Source organism: Haliaeetus albicilla, chromosome 5, assembly GCF_947461875.1.
Source record: "Haliaeetus albicilla chromosome 5, bHalAlb1.1, whole genome shotgun sequence".
Classification (NCBI taxonomy): domain Eukaryota; kingdom Metazoa; phylum Chordata; class Aves; order Accipitriformes; family Accipitridae; genus Haliaeetus; species Haliaeetus albicilla.
The window spans coordinates 36014489-36035247 of NC_091487.1; the positions used below are offsets into that span (position 1 = coordinate 36014489).

Here is a 20759-nt window from a genome sequence, read left to right on the forward strand (position 1 = left end):
TATTGTTAAGTTCTGCGGGGAGCATGGTTAGATAGAAATGCAAAAAGTTACTGTCATGAGGCATAGATTGACACAGAAATACTAAATTTCGTCTGCTGATGATTCAACTTTTGGTGATAAAAATGCAGGCAGTAAATACTGCATACAGAATCCAAAATTAGAAAATATAACATTGCTGTTTTTTTCTTAGGAATCAATCAGTGACTTCTATTGGTACTATTCAGGAAAGGATATCATTGATGAATCAGGACAACGTAACTTCTCTAAAGCTTTGGCTGTCACCAAACAAATATTCAATTCCCTTACAGAATATATCCAGGTAAACAAAATGTTTTGCTCGAGGTACTAACAGTGAAGTTCTATGATAACATGGCCTGATCATGTCCTATCATAAATTTGTAAATACTTTGGCTTTATTTTTCTTAATTTTGATGGAATCACTGGTCCAGTGTAAAGTTAATCCTAAAACATGTGAATGGCTGCATATTTAACATGATACGATCTAGTACTTATGCACTAGATACCAAAGAGACCTTGGGAAGCTTTCTCACGTAGCTTCATGGAAGCCTGAAGTTTCTTTTTTTTATTTTTTCAGGGAGAAATCTTAGGAAAACAAATTGTTTTATTTGTTTTGTTTATTTTATATAAATAAAAAATGTGTTTTAATTTTTTTAGGGCCCTTGCATAGGTAATCAACAGAGTCTGGCTCACAGTAGGCTGTGGGATGCAGTTGTTGGCTTTCTTCATGTCTTTGCCAATATGCAGATGAAACTTTCACAGGTATTTTTGGTAGTCAAGTAATCCTTCTTTACATGTGTTTATAAATTACAGTCAAGTGAATGTTGAAAGCTGTAAAGCAGTTAATGTGCTGATACTCATTGGTTGTGCATGGGCCTACTGTAATGTAGAGGTCCAAGACTGAGTCTCAGGACTAGCATCTTCATATCACTCCTTTTAGCATTAATCATCAGTGTGCACTCATCTTTTCTAATATCAAACTCACTGCTTCCAACTCAATTATACGTTTCTGATAATGAAGGTGGCAATTTGGTCCCTTCTTCCCCGTTGCCAAAACCTGATGATCTGTCAGAGCAGAAGCACCATTAAAAGCATGGTTCCCATGCTCCAGCTAGGTAGGGCAAGAGAAAAGCTGGGAACAATTCAAAGAGGGAGGGAATGTGACAATCAGTCAACTTGTCCAGTTAATTCATCACAGGCACTGAGCAGGAGGGCAACAGGCAGTATTCATTTTACTGTGCAGGGCATTGTGGAGTCCCACCTCTCTTCACAGTTTCAGGCTTCTATGTTCTTTTGCAACTTCTGCTTAATATACCCATAGAGTCAAGCCACTGGGCGCTGAATGCAACAGTGCAGAGAGTCATTTCCTCATTCTTACTCAGTGTCTCTGCTACCCTCTGACTTACTTAAAAGATTTCTTCCCATCCTATAGATCAGAATTTTGAGGATACTGAACAGTTTTTAGGTCCTTAATGTTAGTCACAAATCCATGTTAGACTTACTATGTTCTGTAGTTGAACTAAACAGTTCTAGTTCTGTTTGAGTGGTAATGCATTATGCCATTAAATATTCCCTGTGAAGTGAGAAAGGACGGATTCTTTCTGAGATTAATACTACCAGATCTATGGAGTAATCAATTTTGTGAGTTTCTGCTGTCCCTTATCTGTACTTCGGTATTCCTTAATGCTTTATTAAAGCTTATCTTCATGTTATTAATACCTCTGTTGTAGTATGTTACCCTCATATTGTATAAGAATCTGATAGTAATCATAATAAAATGACAATGAAATGTTACTGAAGAATGTGAACTACATTTAGATGACCATCCTGCATGTTTTTTTCCCAAGTATATTTAGTTTTCCAGATAAATACAAAGAAGAAAAAACCTTATGCTTCCTCCTCCCCCCCCTTTTTTTTTTTTACAGGACTCTGCTCAGATTGAATTGCTTAAAGAACTGCTAGATCTGCTAAAGGATATGGTAGTGATGCTCTTGTCACTGCTTGAAGGTTGGACTTGTTTTTCTTTATGGTCAATTATCTCATCTTCATAATGTAAAGTACAACAATTATGTTAATCTTTCTAAACAGTTTGTTAATTGCCTTTATGTAATGCCAGGAAACAAACTATTTCATAGTTATTTAATAATTATTCTGGAATATACATAGTCATGAAAAAGAGGCCTGCTACAGAAAAGCATGTTGAAAGAAAAAATTACCAAGATTTAAGAATGTTTTTGTTCTGTTCTTAGCATGAATATGAAATGTATTTATTTATTCAAAATGTAGCAATGCCAAATAACTTCCTGTTTTTACACACTACTTAGGTAACGTTGTAAATGGAACTATTGGAAAACAAATGGTAGACACGCTTGTAGAATCATCTAGCAATGTAGAAATGATTTTGAAGTTCTTTGACATGTTCCTCAAGTTAAAAGATTTGACTAACTCAGATGCTTTCAAAGAGCATGACCCTGACGGTAAAGGCATCATTTCAAAGAAGGAATTCCAGAAATCAATGGAGGCTCAAAAACAATACGTACAGTCAGAGATTGAATTCCTACTATCCTGTGCAGAAGCTGATGAAAATGATATGTTTAACTATGTTGATTTTGTGGAAAGATTCCATGAACCAGCCAAAGACATTGGATTTAATGTAGCAGTATTGCTAACAAACCTTTCAGAGCACATGCCTAATGATTCACGCCTTCAGAGCTTACTTGAACCTGCGGAAAGTGTTCTTAATTACTTTGAACCATACCTTGGCCGTATTGAAATAATGGGTGGAGCCAAGAAAATAGAAAGAGTTTACTTTGAAATCAGTGAATCCAGTAGAATGCAGTGGGAGAAGCCACAGGTGAAGGAATCCAAAAGGCAGTTCATATTTGATGTTGTAAATGAAGGTGGAGAGCAAGAAAAAATGGAACTCTTTGTGAATTTCTGTGAAGACACAATCTTTGAAATGCAGTTAGCATCCCAGATCTCTGAAACGGATTCATCTGAGAGGCCTGAGGAAGAGGAAGAGGCAGAGCCTTGTTATGTAGTGGATATTGGAGATGATGAGGAAGAAGAAAAGTCCCTGGAATCTGCTTCAGCTTTTGCAATGGCCTGTGTTGCAGTGAAGAAGAATGTTGCCAACTTTTTAAAAATGGCCACTGTAAAGAACCTAAGGAAACAATACAGGAAAGTTAGAAAGATGACAGTAAAAGAGATGGTGAAAGTGTTTTTCTCCTTTTTCTGGATCCTATTTGTAGGGATGTTCCAACTGTTCTTTACTATAGTGTGGGGAATTTTCCAGATTCTTTGGAGCACTGTATTTGGGGGTGGCCTGGTTGAAGGAGCCAAGAACATTAAAGTTACTAAAATATTAGGGGACATGCCTGACCCAACACAGTTTGGAATCCATGATGATGTTATGGAAGCAGAAAAAGCTGAAGGCGCTGAGCATGGCATCAGAGCTGAACTTGTGCAGTTTGTGAAGGGTGAAAAGGGAGAAACTGACATCATCTCAGACATTTTTGGCATTCATACAAAGAAAGAAGGTGGCTCAAAACATGGTCACGATGCTGGACTTGGAGATATTGCAGAAATCCTTGGTACTGATACCCAGTCGTCTTTGGAAAACACAGTTCGTAAGAAAAAAGGATTACAGGTATGTTAAAGAGATATTGTATTTCTTTGCAGAAAATAATAATACAAATATATTACTGAATTTTCTATTAGTAACTGAATTATTTGTCAGTTAACTAATTAATAAATATTGTCAATAAGAACATACTTCATAACCCATACTCTTTTAAAAACAAACAGGAGAGTTTATGTGGCAGAAAAATTCAGCCCGGTGTGTTTAGATTTCACTGAAGTAAATTATTGTTATTGCTCATTTGGACTTTATTCAAAACAAAAATTGCTAGCCCATTTCTAGGCCCAGTTTTTGCTTTAAATGGTTTACAGTCTTGTTTATTCTGCATACCCCATTTTTTCACAGTATTTTTCAATTACTTTTACAATCTACTTTCTCCATAATAATGCCTTATCATTATCGTCTTTCTTCTACATGCTTTACTGACCACATACAATACAATATCCTTTTTTTCCTATTATTTGAAATAATTTTGCCTGAATTTGTTGTTACTTTAATGTTTATCATATAATCATTCTTCACTTTTATTCTGTTTTATGAAAAATATATTTTGTTCCACTTAGCTGAGCTAAATATAATTTATCATTTTGTTTAAAAATGGATTGAACTAAACATCAAAACTGAAATGCATTTGTCATATTTGGAAGGCATTATGTTTCACTCTACACTTCAGATCTGTTTCTACTTGTTATTCAAATATATCTTTCCTCTCACCATTAATCCACATGTTTGTGGTATGCTTTCCAGATATTTTCAAGATAAACCTCCATTGTAAACCTCCAAGTTAATTATTTCCTTTTCATTTGTATGCTTTTCTCCAATATTTTATTGCCTAGATTGAACTATATTTTTCCAGTTATTTTTTGTTATTTATGTGTATACTTAAAAATGACAGTCTTTTAAAATCCTGTCTTATTTAGCATAAATGTAATGTGCTTGGTATTTAAAAATACTATTTTAACTTAAGTTAAAAGATCCTTAAGGATCTTAGCAGGTCTGAGTAAACACTGTAGAATTTTCTTTGCTTGACTTTGATTTATACATTTCTCTCAGATTTGTTTGTAACTATTGATAAAAATGCTCAGTAATTTATGCAGATACTTTGAATCACTAATGTGAAGTCAGCTATGCAATTTATCCAGTTTTTACCCTTAATACATTATCAAGTGAAACTTACCATGGTAATGTTTGCACTAATTCTGTATTACAGAAATTGCTATTCACATTACGTGTATAAATGGCTCAAGTAATCCAGTTAGAGCACAGGATATAACTATTAAGTAGAGTTCAAAGAAGAAACAGCAATGTAAGAACCAAAATTCCCTTCAGGAAGTCACTATGTCTTTCTTAAGCATTTACAGTAATAAAACTTAGACAAATTGATAGAAACAGAAATTCACTGCTATATACTAGAAAGCAATTGTGTAGTGATAAGGTCAGTAACATTACCATAGCCAGAGAAACTGCAAAATAACCTATGGAATTCTATATGATGAAGATTCTTAGGACTCAGTGTGAAGTTCCACAGGAATCTGTGCTGAGAGCCATGTGGGTTCACAAATCGGAAGAGAAATGAGTAGTGAGCTAACAGTTTGCTGGTAAATCTAAGTTACTCATAGCAGTAAAATCAAGAGCTAACTGCAAAGTTTCCTTAAAATAGCAGATGAAAATCAGTGAAGTGATGTATATGGGAGGAAAAGTTATAATTTTACATGTAAAATGTTGGGTTTTGAGCTCATTGTTACTGCTTGGGTATGAAATCTTGGGAATATAATAGAGCTGTACAGAAGTATCAGTTCAATGAAAATGTCAGTCAACACAGATCAAAAAAGCAAACTGAAATTTTGAATTGTTGAGAAAGCAATGGAGAGAGGAAAAACCCAGAATATTACTATGCTCCATGAACCCAAAGTATATCTCATGTCTTGAAGACCAGGTTCCCCCATTTCAAAAAGAATGTGATAAAACTCAAAAAGGTTCAGTGAAGGTCAAAAAGTTATCAAAACTTGATATGGAACAACTCTTGTGTATGGAATTAAGTAGGTTAAGGCTTTTCAGCCTGGAAAAGAGACAACTGAGAGAGCATATGATGGAGGGATGGAGAGGATGGATAGAGATTTATTCATTCTTTCCCTACCCTACCCCTTAGAAGAACTAGGGATCATCAAATGATCTCTGAATTACCCTCCACCAGCTGGAGATCCTAGGGGAAAGTCTTTGTGGAAGAGTTGCACATGCTTCCATCACGTGTACTAGATGAGGTTCCCCAGATAAGAGGCGAGATAAGCAAGGCAAGATCCAATTTAGTAGATTCTTTCATAAATTCTTTCACTACTTATGTGCAAGAGAGAGGCATCCAGGTGAGTAGTGGGGGAAATGTTTAGATAACTGTATTTATGTATTAACCAGAAATGCAGGACAACACACTGATAGATGATTGGTGTCTAAGCACTTTGAGAGAATACAGGAGAGGCTAAAGAGTTAAGATAGGTTTTTGCAAAAATGAATGGTCACAAATTTAGGCACTTTAGATTCCTTTGTGAATCAAAGACTTCAGAGCCTGCATCTCTCTGATTTCCAGTGAAGCTTAGATATTCAAACAGCATTTGAAATGAGTTTACTTTGGTCTTGCAACACTGAGCCTAAAGGCGTTTGAAATCCAGGCCCCAGCTTCTTTGCTGCAGTTAGCTATATGTAAAATTGTATATTGGTTTTTCCTTATCTCAAGGGAATGTTGTAAACACCTACTTAGATGGTTGTGAGGTGTGCCAGTAAAGGTTTAATGAACCATCAACCCACCTAAGATAAATAATTTGAAGAAAATATTGCGTAAGTGAAAGTTGTTTAAATATTTGTGTGTTTTCAATTGCATCAGTTGATCTCGACAAAGAAATTGGGGGTTGTAATATCTGATAATTACACAGATCTTTTGCAGTTTTTTTATGCTGTCTTGATATATTATTCCTCATTTCATATTTGGAATGAGGCAAGCTGATGCTCATTTTCCACATAATCAGTAACTGCACTGAGTCCTTCTGAGTGACTTTTATTAGGGTATTATTCTAGTTTGGAAAGTTTGGCTTTGAATATGACTCATGTTAGGGTATGATCTGGATGTAGTTACCTTCATCCTCAACTGGTCACATAATCTGTCTGATAACCATGTGTAATTACTTTAAGTTGTTCAGTCAACTGGGCTAGTTACAGTATTGATAACACTATACTGAAAAAGGCTATCAGAAGAATTTCTGCAGTTTTCACTGTTGAAATCTAGTCTGAGCTGCCTTTTTTTAAAAATCTAACACTTCAAAAGTGCAAAGTGGTATAAAAAATATAGCGTGGTAGCTATTGTATTTGTTTCTTAAAAAACCAGTAACTAAAGTTACCAAAATTTTATTTGAATGGATCCATTTTGATGGTTAAAATACTTTTTGCAGATATCTGAAATTGCAAAAGAAGCTGAAGCGGAAAGAAAAGCAGAAGCTGAGAAGGCTGAGTAAGTTATTTTTGCACAATTCCTGTTTAATTCCTTGCTAATTCCTAATACTGGATAATAAGGACCGAAAGAATCCAAGCAATGCTCAGTATTCAAAGCACTTTATGTACAGTTTGTCTCATCAGTATTTTGAAAAGCAGCACAGTCCCTAAGAGGTGGCAGACCATCTCAGTGGGCAACAAAATGGTAATCTGATTTTTGTGGCCCTTGACAATTCTGCATATATAAATCTGTGGCCATCGTCTTTTTTCAAGTTTTCATAACTACCTTTAAAAATGAGCACCAGTCTTGAAAATAAACTCTGCAACTTGTCATTATGCTATTTACACTTTCCCTAGTACCCACTATAAATTTCACGCAACAATACTCGATCGTTGAAACACAAGATTTTATTAAACAAACAAGTTTTATTATTGCTGTTTTATCTGTTCTCAAGTTGTGAACTTGACAGCAGATACATTCCTTTGTCCAGTCATCCTACATATGACTGCCTTATAAACAACTGTTAAAATGCTTACCTTGCTTTAGCAGCATCCTACTTCTAAGGGGCATGCTGTCTTTCTGGACCTGCAGCCACATTGTAGGCTTGCAGCCTGATGAATGCCCTTAAAGTAGTTATAGACACATGCAAAAGATCTCCTAGAGATTCTTACATATTCAAAAGCTATACATCATTTTTTTATTTGTTTGGTATTTTGCTTCATATTTAAAATGTTTACTTCAGCCTCATTTATCTTTCTCCTCTTACCTGCCCAAGTTAATTTTTTTAAGTGTGCTATTGAGGTCAGTATTTTAGGACTGGATACACTTTGTATGGCTTGTCTGAAAGGTATCCTTTTTTTTTTCCTCTGTATATATATGTTTATATGTGTGTATCTATGTGTGCATATATATGTGTATATACATATATGTATATACGTATGTCTTACATGGACAAGAATGTGTATACATGTATGTATGCTCACACACGTGCATTTAAATGGGGGGGTGGTTTTTTCTGTTACCTCGTTAAAGTATGCCATCAACACTATCAATGATGGTTCAGTATATTTTCATTTCCTATCTGTTACCTTTCAGACTGCATCTAACATACTTTTTCAGTTTAAAAGCCCCCTTCTTGCATTTTATTGTCACAGAATTGTTTTAATATGATTTGTCTTTTCAATCCCTGAAGGGATGTTAAACATATTATTTGCATTGTTTAGAGCACTTCCGGTAATTAAAAAGTGCACTTAAACTTTTATGTGGTTTTTTTGGTACCAGATATCCAAAGAAGCTGTTGATGAGTGTTAAGCAATTTATAAATATCTAGAAATTTGCCCCAAATCTCCTGTGCCACTCATTTTCTTATTTTAGGCTTCTTCACCTCTTATTTTCCATAAGCATGATTTCTTTCTACCTCTATTATTTTAGTGGACATATTTTCCCTATTGTCTGTTGTCTTCTCTTCTCTGCCATGCTTAATTCTTCTCTCAGGTACTTTTGCAGCATATTCAAATTGCCTTCAGCTTAAAAATTTGAGTTTAATTGGCTTACATTTCTGAGGCTGCAACAGGGACTTTTTTTGGTAGAAGGTAAACTCGTTTTTGACGCCCATCATATGATTCCTCCTGCAGTCGTAGCGTGATAAAGTGAACCACAAACTGCATTTCTTTATCCTCATGCCTAAAACTTTCAACCACCTGAATGCCTCAACATTCTTCTACATATAAGCAAATTCAGCTTTTTTTTTAAGTTTAGTAATTAAATTCCCATATTACTACATACAGTCTCGATACTTAATTTTCATAAAGGCAGTTCAGTGGTGCAGGAGGAATGATTGTCATCTACATACTTTGTAAGGTGCAACCCTCTGAAGCAAACTTCCTTGTTAGTACTTGTTCACCTCTGTAACTACAGTGATTGCCTTGACTGAAATGAATTCATTTCATGATACTGTGATTGAATTATGATACTGTGTACCAAATCCTAAAAGCTTTATTTCTCTTCTTCAGCCCCAGGCTCAAGAAAGTACACGTGAACTCTTAAAATTTTTATGTTGCTTGTATTGAGTATATATGTACATCACTGGTTTTGGTAAACATTATCCACTTCACACTCGGTGCAGTAATTTCTGCCTGTTTTTTCACTTTTTACCCTTTTGATCTCCTCTCAGCAACTCTATTCTTGCATATCATTTGAAACTAAGGTCACTTTTTTTTACTCTGGGTTTTCTTCCAGTGTTAAAACTACCTTTCAAAGCCAAACTTTCCAAATTAGCGTTCCTTCTAAGTGAATGCATTTACAATACAGAAGTTTGGCTAGGTATTTTTGTTTAGATAACCTTTCTTCTAGCATGGAAGATGGTGAGAAACAAGATATAGCAAAGGAAGTACAATCTGAGCAGCTAGAAGAGGGAAAAATGAAGAAAAAGAAGCGAAGGCATGGACAAAAAATTGAGAAACCAGAGGCTGTGATGGCTAACTTCTTCAAAGCTTTGGAAATTTATCAAATAAAAATGCTTGTAAGTTTTTCTTAAATTCTTTTAGTCATTGACTTTTTATTTAATATAGAACACTTGTTTGATACAGAAGGGAGAAATGTCATCATAAAAGGAACATTGGCATGAGTTTTCAAATGACTGGCTGTATTCAGTCTTTCGTGATTTCTGTATATACTTCATAGACTTATACAAATAAACTGTTTGTGAGAGTAATTTCTCTTATCTTGGTCAAACAGGACAGATTAACCTCTTGAGCTCCTTGTTAGGAGCTCCCTATTTTCCATAATCTAACTTCTAGAATCTGTAATTCTATTTTCTGTAAGATTTTTCTTTATTCTTAAAAACATCAACTGATGAACTGTCTGAAACCTCAGGTAGTTTATTCCAGTATTCTAGCATTTCTTTTCCAGACATCCTTCTAGAAAATTTTCCTTAATATTCTATTTCAGTCTTCCCAGTTGCAATTTTAAGATCATTATTTTTAATCCCACTTACCATGAAATGGGAGAATAGGCTGACAAGAAATGCCCTTGTTCATTATAACTGGTGTATGAAGGCAACACAATTATGTATTTATTTTTTTAGAAACCTTGCTGCCTACTTTTCTTATCTCGATATTAGCTACAGGCCACCTCTAATTCTTTTTTTTTTTTTTTTTTTTTTTTACTTTCAGCACTACTTGGCAAGAAATTTTTATAACTTAAGGTTTCTTGCTCTATTTGTTGCATTTGCCATCAACTTTATTCTTCTATTTTACAAGGTAAGATTATGCATTGTTCTTTAAATGTTTTTTGGTTACTTCTAGAGGAATATTTAATGATGGTTTCAAGGCTTGTTTAATAAAGCCATTATTACAAGCCCTTCAAACATGAACTAAAGCATTTTGACATGAAGTAAAAATAATATTTTAACTTTTGTAACTAAAATTTGTGATATTAAACCTACTCTGTTTTCTTTTTACTCAGGCTGAATGAAAACAGATTTATTTCATTTATCTTTTACAGCGGAGCCTGCGTTTCTAGGCATTTTTTCATTTACTCACATAAGTCTGTTATTGTTTGGATTGTTAATCTTGTCATGGGAAGTTTGAAATCTGACTAAACTCAAATGTCAAAACTGTTGCTTTTTTTTTCCTCTCATTTGTTTTAAAGATAGTGAGATACTTCAGTTCACCTGATTAATCACAATGATTGTATTTCTGCTTTTTCTAAAGCACCTACTGACTACATTCTTTTTGACTGAGAAATAGTTTATACATAATTTCAGAATCAGATTAACGTCTCAATTTAACTAGATGAGCTCATATGTTTCAGTTATACTTAATTTGTTCATAATTTTTTTTCATGCCTTTCAGGTCTGGGGTTTGGCCTTTTTGGGGAGAGTGCTTGCTTTATTTAATTTCTTTTTTCATATTTTTTCATGAATTTAGTAACCTCTGATGAACATCAAATGTATATTTTTTTCCCATTCTGTGTTTCCATATGAGAGTTTAATTCAGTTTTCATACTTATTTACTCCAGTTTCTTTGTTGTCATTGCCAATATGGTTGTTAGGGACTATTGTGATGAAGACATTTCTATGCTGGGATCGGGACTTTAATTGATTGGCGTGAGCAGGCAGAAGAAATACAAAGCAAGAGAAGCCTTTTCATAGTAGGCTACAGTTCTTTTTTTATATCACTGGTGAAGAAGGTTATACATCATACTTCAAACTTAATCTTAGGGTTTTACCTGAATCTAATGAGTCATTTCAGGTTCTGGTGTATAACCCAATGATACAAAGCAGAACATCTTTAGCAGCCTTCACTAATTTTATTCCTGACTCTTCACAACTTCTATCCATGAAAAGGAGTAGAATTCACTAAAGAGAACTCCCATCCATAAAAGCCTCTTTTTTTTTTTTTTTTTTTTCCCTTACAGATTTAAGTCCGTAAGAAAAGTCCTCATTTATCCTGGAATCTGGCCCTTTTGATTTTCCCTTTCTAGATATAGGGTGCAAGTTGCAATAAGCCGATGAATCTGTTTTTTTCCAGTATTACTTTTTCTAGTTCTGTTGTTCACAACCAAAACCTTCAGAGAAGACAAAAGCAGCTGGCTGAACATTCAGTCTAGAAGCAACTGAATCCTGATCTCAGATATCTTGACAACCAACTCCAATAACACAGTTACAGTCTCAGAGACAGGGCAGGTAAAGACGCAAAAGGCTCTTGAAAACTAGGTAGAATGTACGTGCACCATTCCAGGAGAAAGACCATCAGGGCTATTTAAGGCTGCTCTTGCCTCTCTCTTTCAGTCCCATATGGTTAGAGAAAATGGACTTCAAAGGTACATGCAGAAGTCTGCTTTTGTCTATGCCAGTCCTTTTGTCCCCACTCTCTTCTGCTTTTCATTGGGTCTTGTGAGTCAGCCAACAACCCATTCTGCCAGAGTGAGGACAAAAGTTTGTGTCGCAGTGCAAGTCGATCTGTCATAGATAGGAAGGGATCAGTGGGAGCCAAACAGGATGACTGAACAGGACTTCAGCTTTCAGATAAAGCTGTCAAAAGAAGGGCACTTAGGGCTTTTATTTTAAAGGGCAGGTTTTTAAAGTCGCTGGAAGAATTTAGGGCAGTATGTCAGCTTCACGGCTTGGGGTGTGAAATACTGATTAAACACTGTATTAATTTGAAGCTCTAAACTAAGTCATGAAATGAAAATTTATGGACATTGTGCAAGTTGGTAACATGAGAACTTTGTTTCTTTCTAGACTCTAGTAATCAGGGACAACGTAGATTACAAAACAGACCCTAAATTCAGTCTCATTAGATAACCCTGTCATTGCTTGGTTCTTCCAAGAAAACATTTTTGCATAACTTTTTCATTGTTTGTTTTGGTTTTGCTATGGCACTGTTAAAGGAGAGATTTGTAAGCTGTCATATGCCTGTACTTGCTTTTTCTAGATTCTGTTTTCAGTGACGTGAGATGATGTGGAGACTTCTGCTGTGAAAATGAAGGACGTTACTGTTCAAAGCTAATGCTCTACCATCTTCCCATAAGCAGGCTTTGCAAACTTCATTTGTCATTATAGTAAAGGAAAAGCTTTTAAGCTTATTGTGTGTTTTCAATATGCTTGAATTTCTCTCAGGTGACAGAAGAGCCACTTGATGAAGTAGAGGAAGACTCTAATCTCTGGAACTCTTTTGATGAAGAGGACGAGGAGGAGGGGATGGTGTTTTTTGTTTTAGAAGAAAGTACAGGTTACATGGCACCTGCTCTCAGGGCATTGGCAGTTATTCATACTATCATCTCCTTTGTCTGTGTGATTGGATACTATTGTTTAAAGGCAAGTCCTGAATCTTATTACTAATACATTATTTGTTGAAGAACAACAGCTATGCCCAAAATGGGTTTTGGAGCTAATACTGGAATACCTGTTCGTACCTACTTTTATACAGATTGTCACTATTCAATATGTAGATGTTTTTCTCATGTACTCAGTCTGGCAGAGAACGGAGTTAACTTTCTTAATAGCAGTGGTTTGGATTTGTGGTTAAAACAGTGTTGATAACACACCCACCTTTTGATTATTGCTGAACAGTGCTTGCACAGCGGGAAGGCTTTCTCTTTGCTTTACCCACTCTGTGCATCCCCCAGCGAGTATGTTGGGAGAGGGCAAGAAATTGGGAGGGGACACAGCTGGGACAGCTGACCTGGAATGGACCACAGTCATATATCATGCCATATAACATCATGCTCAGCAATAAAAACTGGAGGGAAAGGGGGGCTTTACTTCCAAGGTGGCCATTGCTCAAAGACTGGCTAGGCATTGATCTGCTTGTGGGATGTGCTAGTGTGATGTTTGGTCTTATATAGTATTATAAAGAGTACTTCGTACTGTAGGTAGATAGCATGGTTTCTGTCCTGGTTTCAGCTGGGATAGAGTTAATTGTCTTCCTAGTAGCTGGTACAGTGCTATGTTTTGAGTTCAGTATGAGAAGAATGTTGATAACGCTGATGTTTTCAGTTGTTGCTCAGTAGTGTTTAGTCTAAAGTCAAGGATTTTTCAGCTTCTGATGCCCAGCCAGCAAGAAAGCTGGAGGGCACAAGAAGTTGGCACAGGACACAGCCAGGGAACCTGACCCAAACTGGCCAACGGGGTATTCCATACCATGGGATGTCCCATCCAGTATAGGAACTGGGGGGAGTGGGGGCAAGGGGAATTGCCGTTTGGGGACTAGCTGGGTGTCGATCGGCGGGTGGTGAGCAATTGCACTGCACATCATTTGTACATTCCAATCCTTTTATCATTACTGTTGTCATTTTATTAGTGTTATCATTATCTTTTGTAGTTTCTTCTTTTTTGTTTTATTACACCATTCTTATCTCAACCCGCGAGTTTTACTTCTCTTCCCAATTTTCTCCCCCATCCCACTGGGGGTGGAGAGTGAGTGAGTGGCTGCGTGGTGCTTAGTTGCTGGCTGGGGTTAAACCACGACAGTTTCTAAAAATATATAAACCATGACAAAGATGTCCTCTGTCATTTTCGTAGGTCCCTCTGGTTGTATTCAAGAGAGAAAAGGAGGTAGCTAGAAAGCTGGAATTTGATGGGCTGTACATAACTGAACAGCCATCTGAAGATGATATTAAAGGACAATGGGATCGCCTGGTTATAAATACTCCGTATGTAAAATTAAATAGTTATATGTAAACTGTTTATAAGTATTATAGCTCATTAAGCCATTCATCTGGAACCTTCCCTGTCCATCTGCCACCTAGCATTTTTTACCATATATTGGATGCTACAGTAGTAGATTCTAATGTGAAATCCTGTATTATCTGTTTATTTATTAAATACTATCATAACGTGTATTCCACCTCCTTTTCATTTTTCTACGGTTTGCAAGGATTGTGCATCTTGCCTTACAAGCTTTCTCCCAAGACATTTCACATATTAGTCACTATTGAGAAAGTTTTAAAAAGATAACTTCCATCCTTTTCAGTGACTCAATTTCACATTCATATTGTATAGCAGTATTCTCCTGCCTTTTTTTTCCCCACTTCTTGCTAACAAAATTTGTATATGACAAGAGAAGTAAATCTAGTGTAAAATAGCAATCCTAGAATTTGAGTAGGTCTGACAGGAATCACTGTCAGGTTGTATGCATTAGCAAATACTGTAGTAGTCACATACTGATTCTAGGAGACTCGCCTGCTGTTCTGTGAGTGAATGATACAAGTGTAGGCAGGAAAAAGAAAAATATCAGTAAGCTGCAGCAGTCTGTAGGAGTGACACAGAGAAATATAGCAAGTCAGCTCTCTTCTCTTGAAACAATGCCTCATCTACAGGCTATTTTTTCAGAATTTACTCTTTCAAAACAACTAGAATCACGTTTTGGTACTAGTATACCTAGGCTTAGGTTCCTGTCTTTCCCTAATAGTATCATAATTTAAGGACAGTAACAGAAACCTGGAAAAGAGCAAAGTTATTTACAAGTCACAGAGTAGTTGTGGCTAGTTTGTGTAGGCATAAGTAAGTATTTGATAAAAACAAGCCAGCAAAAATAATCCACTAAATGCATCAGAGTGACAATATGCTGCAAAATAGCCAAAATATCAATCTTATCAGTTATACTCAATTTTTGTACATTATAAACAGTGCCCTTAGTACTTTCATTAGAATTAGAATGTCTAAAACATTGGAAATTCTTGCTTTGTTTTTCTACACCCGAATTTTAAGAATTTTCCTTCATTTCAGTTAGAAATACAGAGCAGCACATATTATTAAAGTTAAAATAGAAGGTAATTGGGAAACTGGAGAGCTTACTTAATTTCCAACCCGTTTCTTTAACTATTGATAGCAAGCTATCTAGACATCCAGTAAGTTTATCCTCAGCAAAACCAAACATGAATTAATAAGATATATTGTCAGCTTATCCCAAACGACATGCTGTACAGTCTATTCTCAGCATGATGCACTATCTACTGAATAAAAGATTAAAGCTAATTTAAGCAGACTAATCCTTCCCTCTGGTGTGAACTGGCCCTCGAGGTTTAGTGCAGGTATTGTACCATCGTGATAACCACTGCTGGAGGGTACCCAGTGCTGTGTATATACTGAAGTGTACTTTCTATAAGTGAAAAAAAAGTAATTAAAAAGGCAAAAGAGGTACCCTGATAAATGCAGCACTGTTAGATGTTTATGGTAAAAGAGATAGACATAAGCTGGCTATGTTAGAGACATGCTTTGCTTAAAAGTCAGAGAAATCAAGGAAAGAATATAGAGCACTGGACCAGAATATACCATCTGAGTCACTGGAACCATTTGCCTGTATCTGGAGTAATTTCATTCAGAACTTCAATTCAGAAAAATAAAAAATCGAGCACTTGGTAGTAGTTGGGAAATTTGCCTCACATCCCAGCAGAACAGTGCTCTGGAATCTCATTCTTCTGGTGTTAACACTTGATTTATTTTACCAATACTGTCATTCAGTTTAAGCAGTTATCTTTCTTTTTTCCCTTCCTGCATATTTGCTCAACTCAGCGTTACATCTAGGAAATGGGGAGAGAAAAACCCTAAATTTTGTAGTGTTTCCTGCTAATTGGCATTCTTCAAAATTGACATAATATACAGTAAAGATCGTCAGAATGAGGAATTCTTGGGCACTGCTATTCATAAGACAGTTCAAGAACAGTATTTTTTATTATCAAGTTGAGGACCAGGGAAATGTCACTGATAAGAGAGAACACTATCTTTTTTTCTTGCAGGTCAAAGCTGATGTATTTCCTAGTGTCTGTTGCAAGACCTCCTGTGGATAAAACTGGTTGCTTATCAAAGCATCATGGTTGCTCACTACTCTCAAAAAAAGCAGGGAATTTTCAATAAACGATACCCTGATGCCTCTTCAATATTTAAGATTTACTGCTTCATTTCTTTCTCTTTTGTATACACAATAGCTTTTCTTTTAATTACAGGTGTAGGCATGGCTGCTCAGAGGCAGATGATGCAAAATGCTCTTTAGCTGAACTGTCTTGCAGCTTTAGAATAATGTTTTTTACCTTGTCTTGTTCTGGGATGTCAGATCCAGTAACAACAATATGATACACCTGAGAACAAGATTACCACTAACCTCCATTTTTGCCAAATGATCTTTGCAATTTTCTGGGGTTTTTAAAATATTTTTTAATTTTATGTTGGCAAACTGTCTGCTGGTTCCCAAGTGTTCAGCCTCTATTTGACATGTAATCCAGTGAACTTAAAAATTTATGCTACTATTATTTTCCTCTGAAAATCATTGTCTGTATTGATTTTATGGCTAGGAGCAATAAAGTATTTGTTTAGGAGATGAATGGTATTACGGTCACTACCCTGCTACTATTGAGTTGTTGGGCTCATTGGGTGATAGTATTTAGCCTGCTGTCCTTTTGTAGCCAATCATATTTGTGGATTTGTGAAAAAGAAAAAGGGTGCAGGGGGGGAAAGATGATATTGCAGTGGATGACGATTAGTAACAGTTGTTGTCCACGTGAAAAGAAATTGGTTTTTGTAATTCAAAGTGCAGTGTTTAAATAAATGAAATTGTACCAAAATCAGCAATGATCAGGAGCATGGTATTTTCTTTTTTTTTGGTTGTTTTTTTCTTTCCCCTAAGAAATTAAATAACTTGAAATATCTTTGCCTTATCTATGTAGGTCCTTTCCTAACAATTACTGGGACAAATTTGTAAAACGGAAGGTAGGCTTTTTATATTTCTATTATGTTAGTCATAGTAATAATCTTCTATTCAGTTCATTCAGATATCTGTATAATATACTTCTGTACACATAAATACACAAATAATGGAGAACTGAAATTTGTTTTGTGGAAGTCATTCTGGTAAATGTCTCTGAACAGGCAGCTGCAGTGTAGGTGGGAGGGAAGGAGGAAGACAGAAGGCTGTGGTTTCCTTCCTAGACTCAGGCATTTGAAATAACTGTGCTGTCAATCTGCCATGCAGTCTAATTTACAGTCATTGTCATCTTTAGGATACAAAGCCCCCTCATCCCCCTAAAAAAAGAAAAACATGCCAGCTTAAGTGATGGCAAATTATACATAAGCTTTCAGATAATAGCCTTTAATGCTTCTATTTTTCTTTTTTATGCTCCCCTGGCTTCCTGGGAGTTCTGACTGTTCTAGTAGTGTTAATTGTGAAAGACTTTTTTTTTTTTTTAAAGTCTGGCAACTACTGGCTTAAAGTAGGGTGAATGTCACTGAGGTCCTTCTTTAAGCAAAAGCTTCTCTTCCTCCATTTTTAGGTTATTAACAAGTACGGAGATTTATATGGAGCAGAGCGCATAGCAGAACTTTTGGGTTTGGACAAAAGTGCTCTTGATTTTAGTCCAGTGGAAGAGAGCGAACCAGAAGAGGCATCTCTTGTATCATGGTATGACTGTTGAACTTCGCAGACAAGTTATCTATTGGCATAACTTCACTGTCAAAGATAAAAAGGGACTTGATATTGAAACTGTAGTGATGTTTTCCTCGGCATGGAAAATTCGAATGCAGAAGTCTTCCTAGTGTGGAAGTAGAATAAAAAAGCTTTTTGCTCATTCTAAAACATACGTATACTTGTGTTATGAAAGTAAGAAAAAAGTCAACGAGTTGATGCTGACTGAAATAGTTGGGCACTCTTTTATTTTAAACAATAATCAATGCAGCATTTAAAAAGTTCTTTAGGTGTTACAACAGAGTTAGTTTATAAACCAAAGGACAGAAAAAGTATTGATAACAAATACCTAGATGCCAGGTACCTAGAAAAAATTCAGAGATGTTTTCCTGACTTAATCCATCAGTGAAGATGAGAGTTTTAAAGTAGCCAAGTCCCAAATGATTTAGGCTACTACAAGAGTTTGGTTTCCTTGATACTTAAGGCACAAAAGAAGAAGGATTTCCATTCACATGTGATCTAACGGCTAGTAAAATATTTAGAATTTTGCAGAAGGCATTCCCTTTTCTCTTGGTAATTTTGGCAACATTTTACACTAGACAGAACACTTATCTCTTGAATTCAAGCAATTCGGGTTCCAAAGAATTCAATACTTAATTTTGACATTGATGCATTTCAAAAATTTTGTATTTCCTAGGTTAAGCTCCATTGATACAAAGTACCACGTTTGGAAGCTTGGAGTTGTTTTCACTGATAATGTGAGTATGTTAGCCTAGAAGAATATGCTTTGATTTACTCTAAACATGATTGTATGTCTTCCACCATCTGCTTTTATTTTAAACAAACATACACAAATAATATTGCATTACAGAGCCATTTTTAAATAGTTTTTTTCTGTCTTGTGTTGTAGCAAATTGCTTTAATTTGTTAGAATTTTCTTTTTGATTCTAAAGGGCAATATGCACCTCCTCCCCATTAACGAAATGTCAGCATTTTGGAAGTTAATGGTACATTCATTTAATTTTGTAGAAATCAATCTAGCAACCAAAGGTGTCTTTTCTAAAATCAAGCACAGTCTACAGAAAGTTACCCTTTTTTATTCTTAAATCATCTGTTTGACGTGGTTGGTTAATTCTTTTCCTTCATACCTTCTCCTTTGACAGGACCACGCTTATGTTAAAAGTCCTTTTTTTGTGAATCCTCTTTTTGCATTCTCTCGAGCATTCCCAAATAAACAAGAAGGCCAAGGGGAATCAGCTGAAGATCTATAAATTCATTGTGTGCTAAAAGCACACTGAGCCATTGTTCTTCAGTAAGAGCTTTTACGTCAAAGTGGCTTCAGGTTCACTGCTTGTTAAAAGAATAAGCTGTGTTATGCACCTTAGGTTTTCTGGGTGTCCTGGCTGACCTGGACTGAGACATAAAGAGAGTAAAGTGTCTCAAGAGTAATAGAATGCATTTTGTCTCCTCCAGAATCAGTGTTAAAATTTAAAGTACTGTGTAACATGGTCCCCAACCAAAACAGTTTTAAGGTAGGGGATTTTGATGTTAATAACATATATGCTGAAGACTGCATTTAAATATGTAAGGATAGAGGTCACATTAGCGTAACTAAGCAATAAACACTCCTTAAATGAACAGTGGAGATCATAAGAGACAGAATAAGAGTCTTTTTGAACATGTAAAATAGAGGTATTGCATTCAGACTGTGAGTCAAATCACATCATGATAGTATTACTTTATTTCATAACTTGAGCAACTAAAAGAAAGGTATATTCTGGATCCAATAATGCACATGAGCACCTGCTAACATTCTGCCACTTTTCACTTTTCTCTGCAGTCATTTTTGTACTTAGCTTGGTACACAACTATGTCTATCCTTGGGCACTACAACAACTTCTTCTTTGCTGCTCACCTGCTGGATATTGCTATGGGTTTCAAGACACTGCGAACCATTTTGTCTTCAGTCACTCACAATGGCAAACAGGTTAGTGCTACATGCAAAGGTTTGAAAATGTATGTGTTTTTTTACAGTACTAGAAAAAGTCTTGTGGTACCTAGGAAATACTGGAATGCAATCCATTTTGAACATGATTGGATTAAAGAGTAGATTGGGTCTTTTGCAGCACATTAAATACATGTAAAATCCTATGAAATTATAATAATCTATACCCACAAAGCACTGATAGCTAAAGAAGTTTTGTACACAATAGAAAAATGCATCATTTTAGAAAAATGTAAAATTATGAATTATGACCTAACCAGCTCCTTGTCTATGCTCAGTGATGAAACTGATTGGTGATAACTAATAAGAATTCAGTCTCTCCTTAGCTACAGAACTAATAATGATCTGAGCACTGAGATTTCAATACTTAGCTAGTAAGAATATACCTACAGGTGTGGGCATTCTGCAGAGTCAAATATATTTATATGTTACTTTGTCATGCAAAAATCGGATTAATAAAACCTACTTCCAAAACTAATTGTTGAAACTTATGCAGAGAATCGTTCTCTGACCTCTAAAGGCTTTATGTTCCTAGCTAGCACACCAACAAAAAAACCCTTTTTCACTAACACGCTTTTTAACTTACATTGAAGAAATCCAACAGAACTTCCCAAAAATTTCATTTCAAACATACATATTCCATTCCTTCTCAAATACAGTAACACATATTCTAAGCCCACTCTTACGCCCTGTTAGACTTGTCAAAACATTTTAAAC

At 35.6% G+C, this 20759-nt stretch overlaps 1 protein-coding gene across 13 annotated transcripts in view; it reads left to right on the plus strand.

Annotated features, from left to right (window-relative positions):
* Window positions 1-20759, plus strand: part of RYR3 (ryanodine receptor 3) — a 245015-nt gene that overhangs the window by 215871 nt on the left and 8385 nt on the right. For 12 of the 13 annotated variants that reach the window (XM_069784114.1, XM_069784119.1, XM_069784115.1 and 9 more), the window contains 13 exons: window positions 191-319; window positions 676-780; window positions 1944-2025; window positions 2343-3667; window positions 7096-7154; window positions 9489-9657; window positions 10310-10396; window positions 12760-12957; window positions 14164-14294; window positions 17304-17346; window positions 17907-18034; window positions 18735-18795; window positions 19878-20024. In XM_069784114.1, coding sequence (XP_069640215.1) covers window positions 191-319; window positions 676-780; window positions 1944-2025; window positions 2343-3667; window positions 7096-7154; window positions 9489-9657; window positions 10310-10396; window positions 12760-12957; window positions 14164-14294; window positions 17304-17346; window positions 17907-18034; window positions 18735-18795; window positions 19878-20024 — 2664 coding nt within the window. Of the gene's footprint in view, window positions 1-190; window positions 320-675; window positions 781-1943; window positions 2026-2342; window positions 3668-7095; window positions 7155-9472; window positions 9658-10309; window positions 10397-12759; window positions 12958-14163; window positions 14295-17303; window positions 17347-17906; window positions 18035-18734; window positions 18796-19877; window positions 20025-20759 lie in introns of those variants that run through there. The other variant, XM_069784124.1, reaches the window with a different exon arrangement.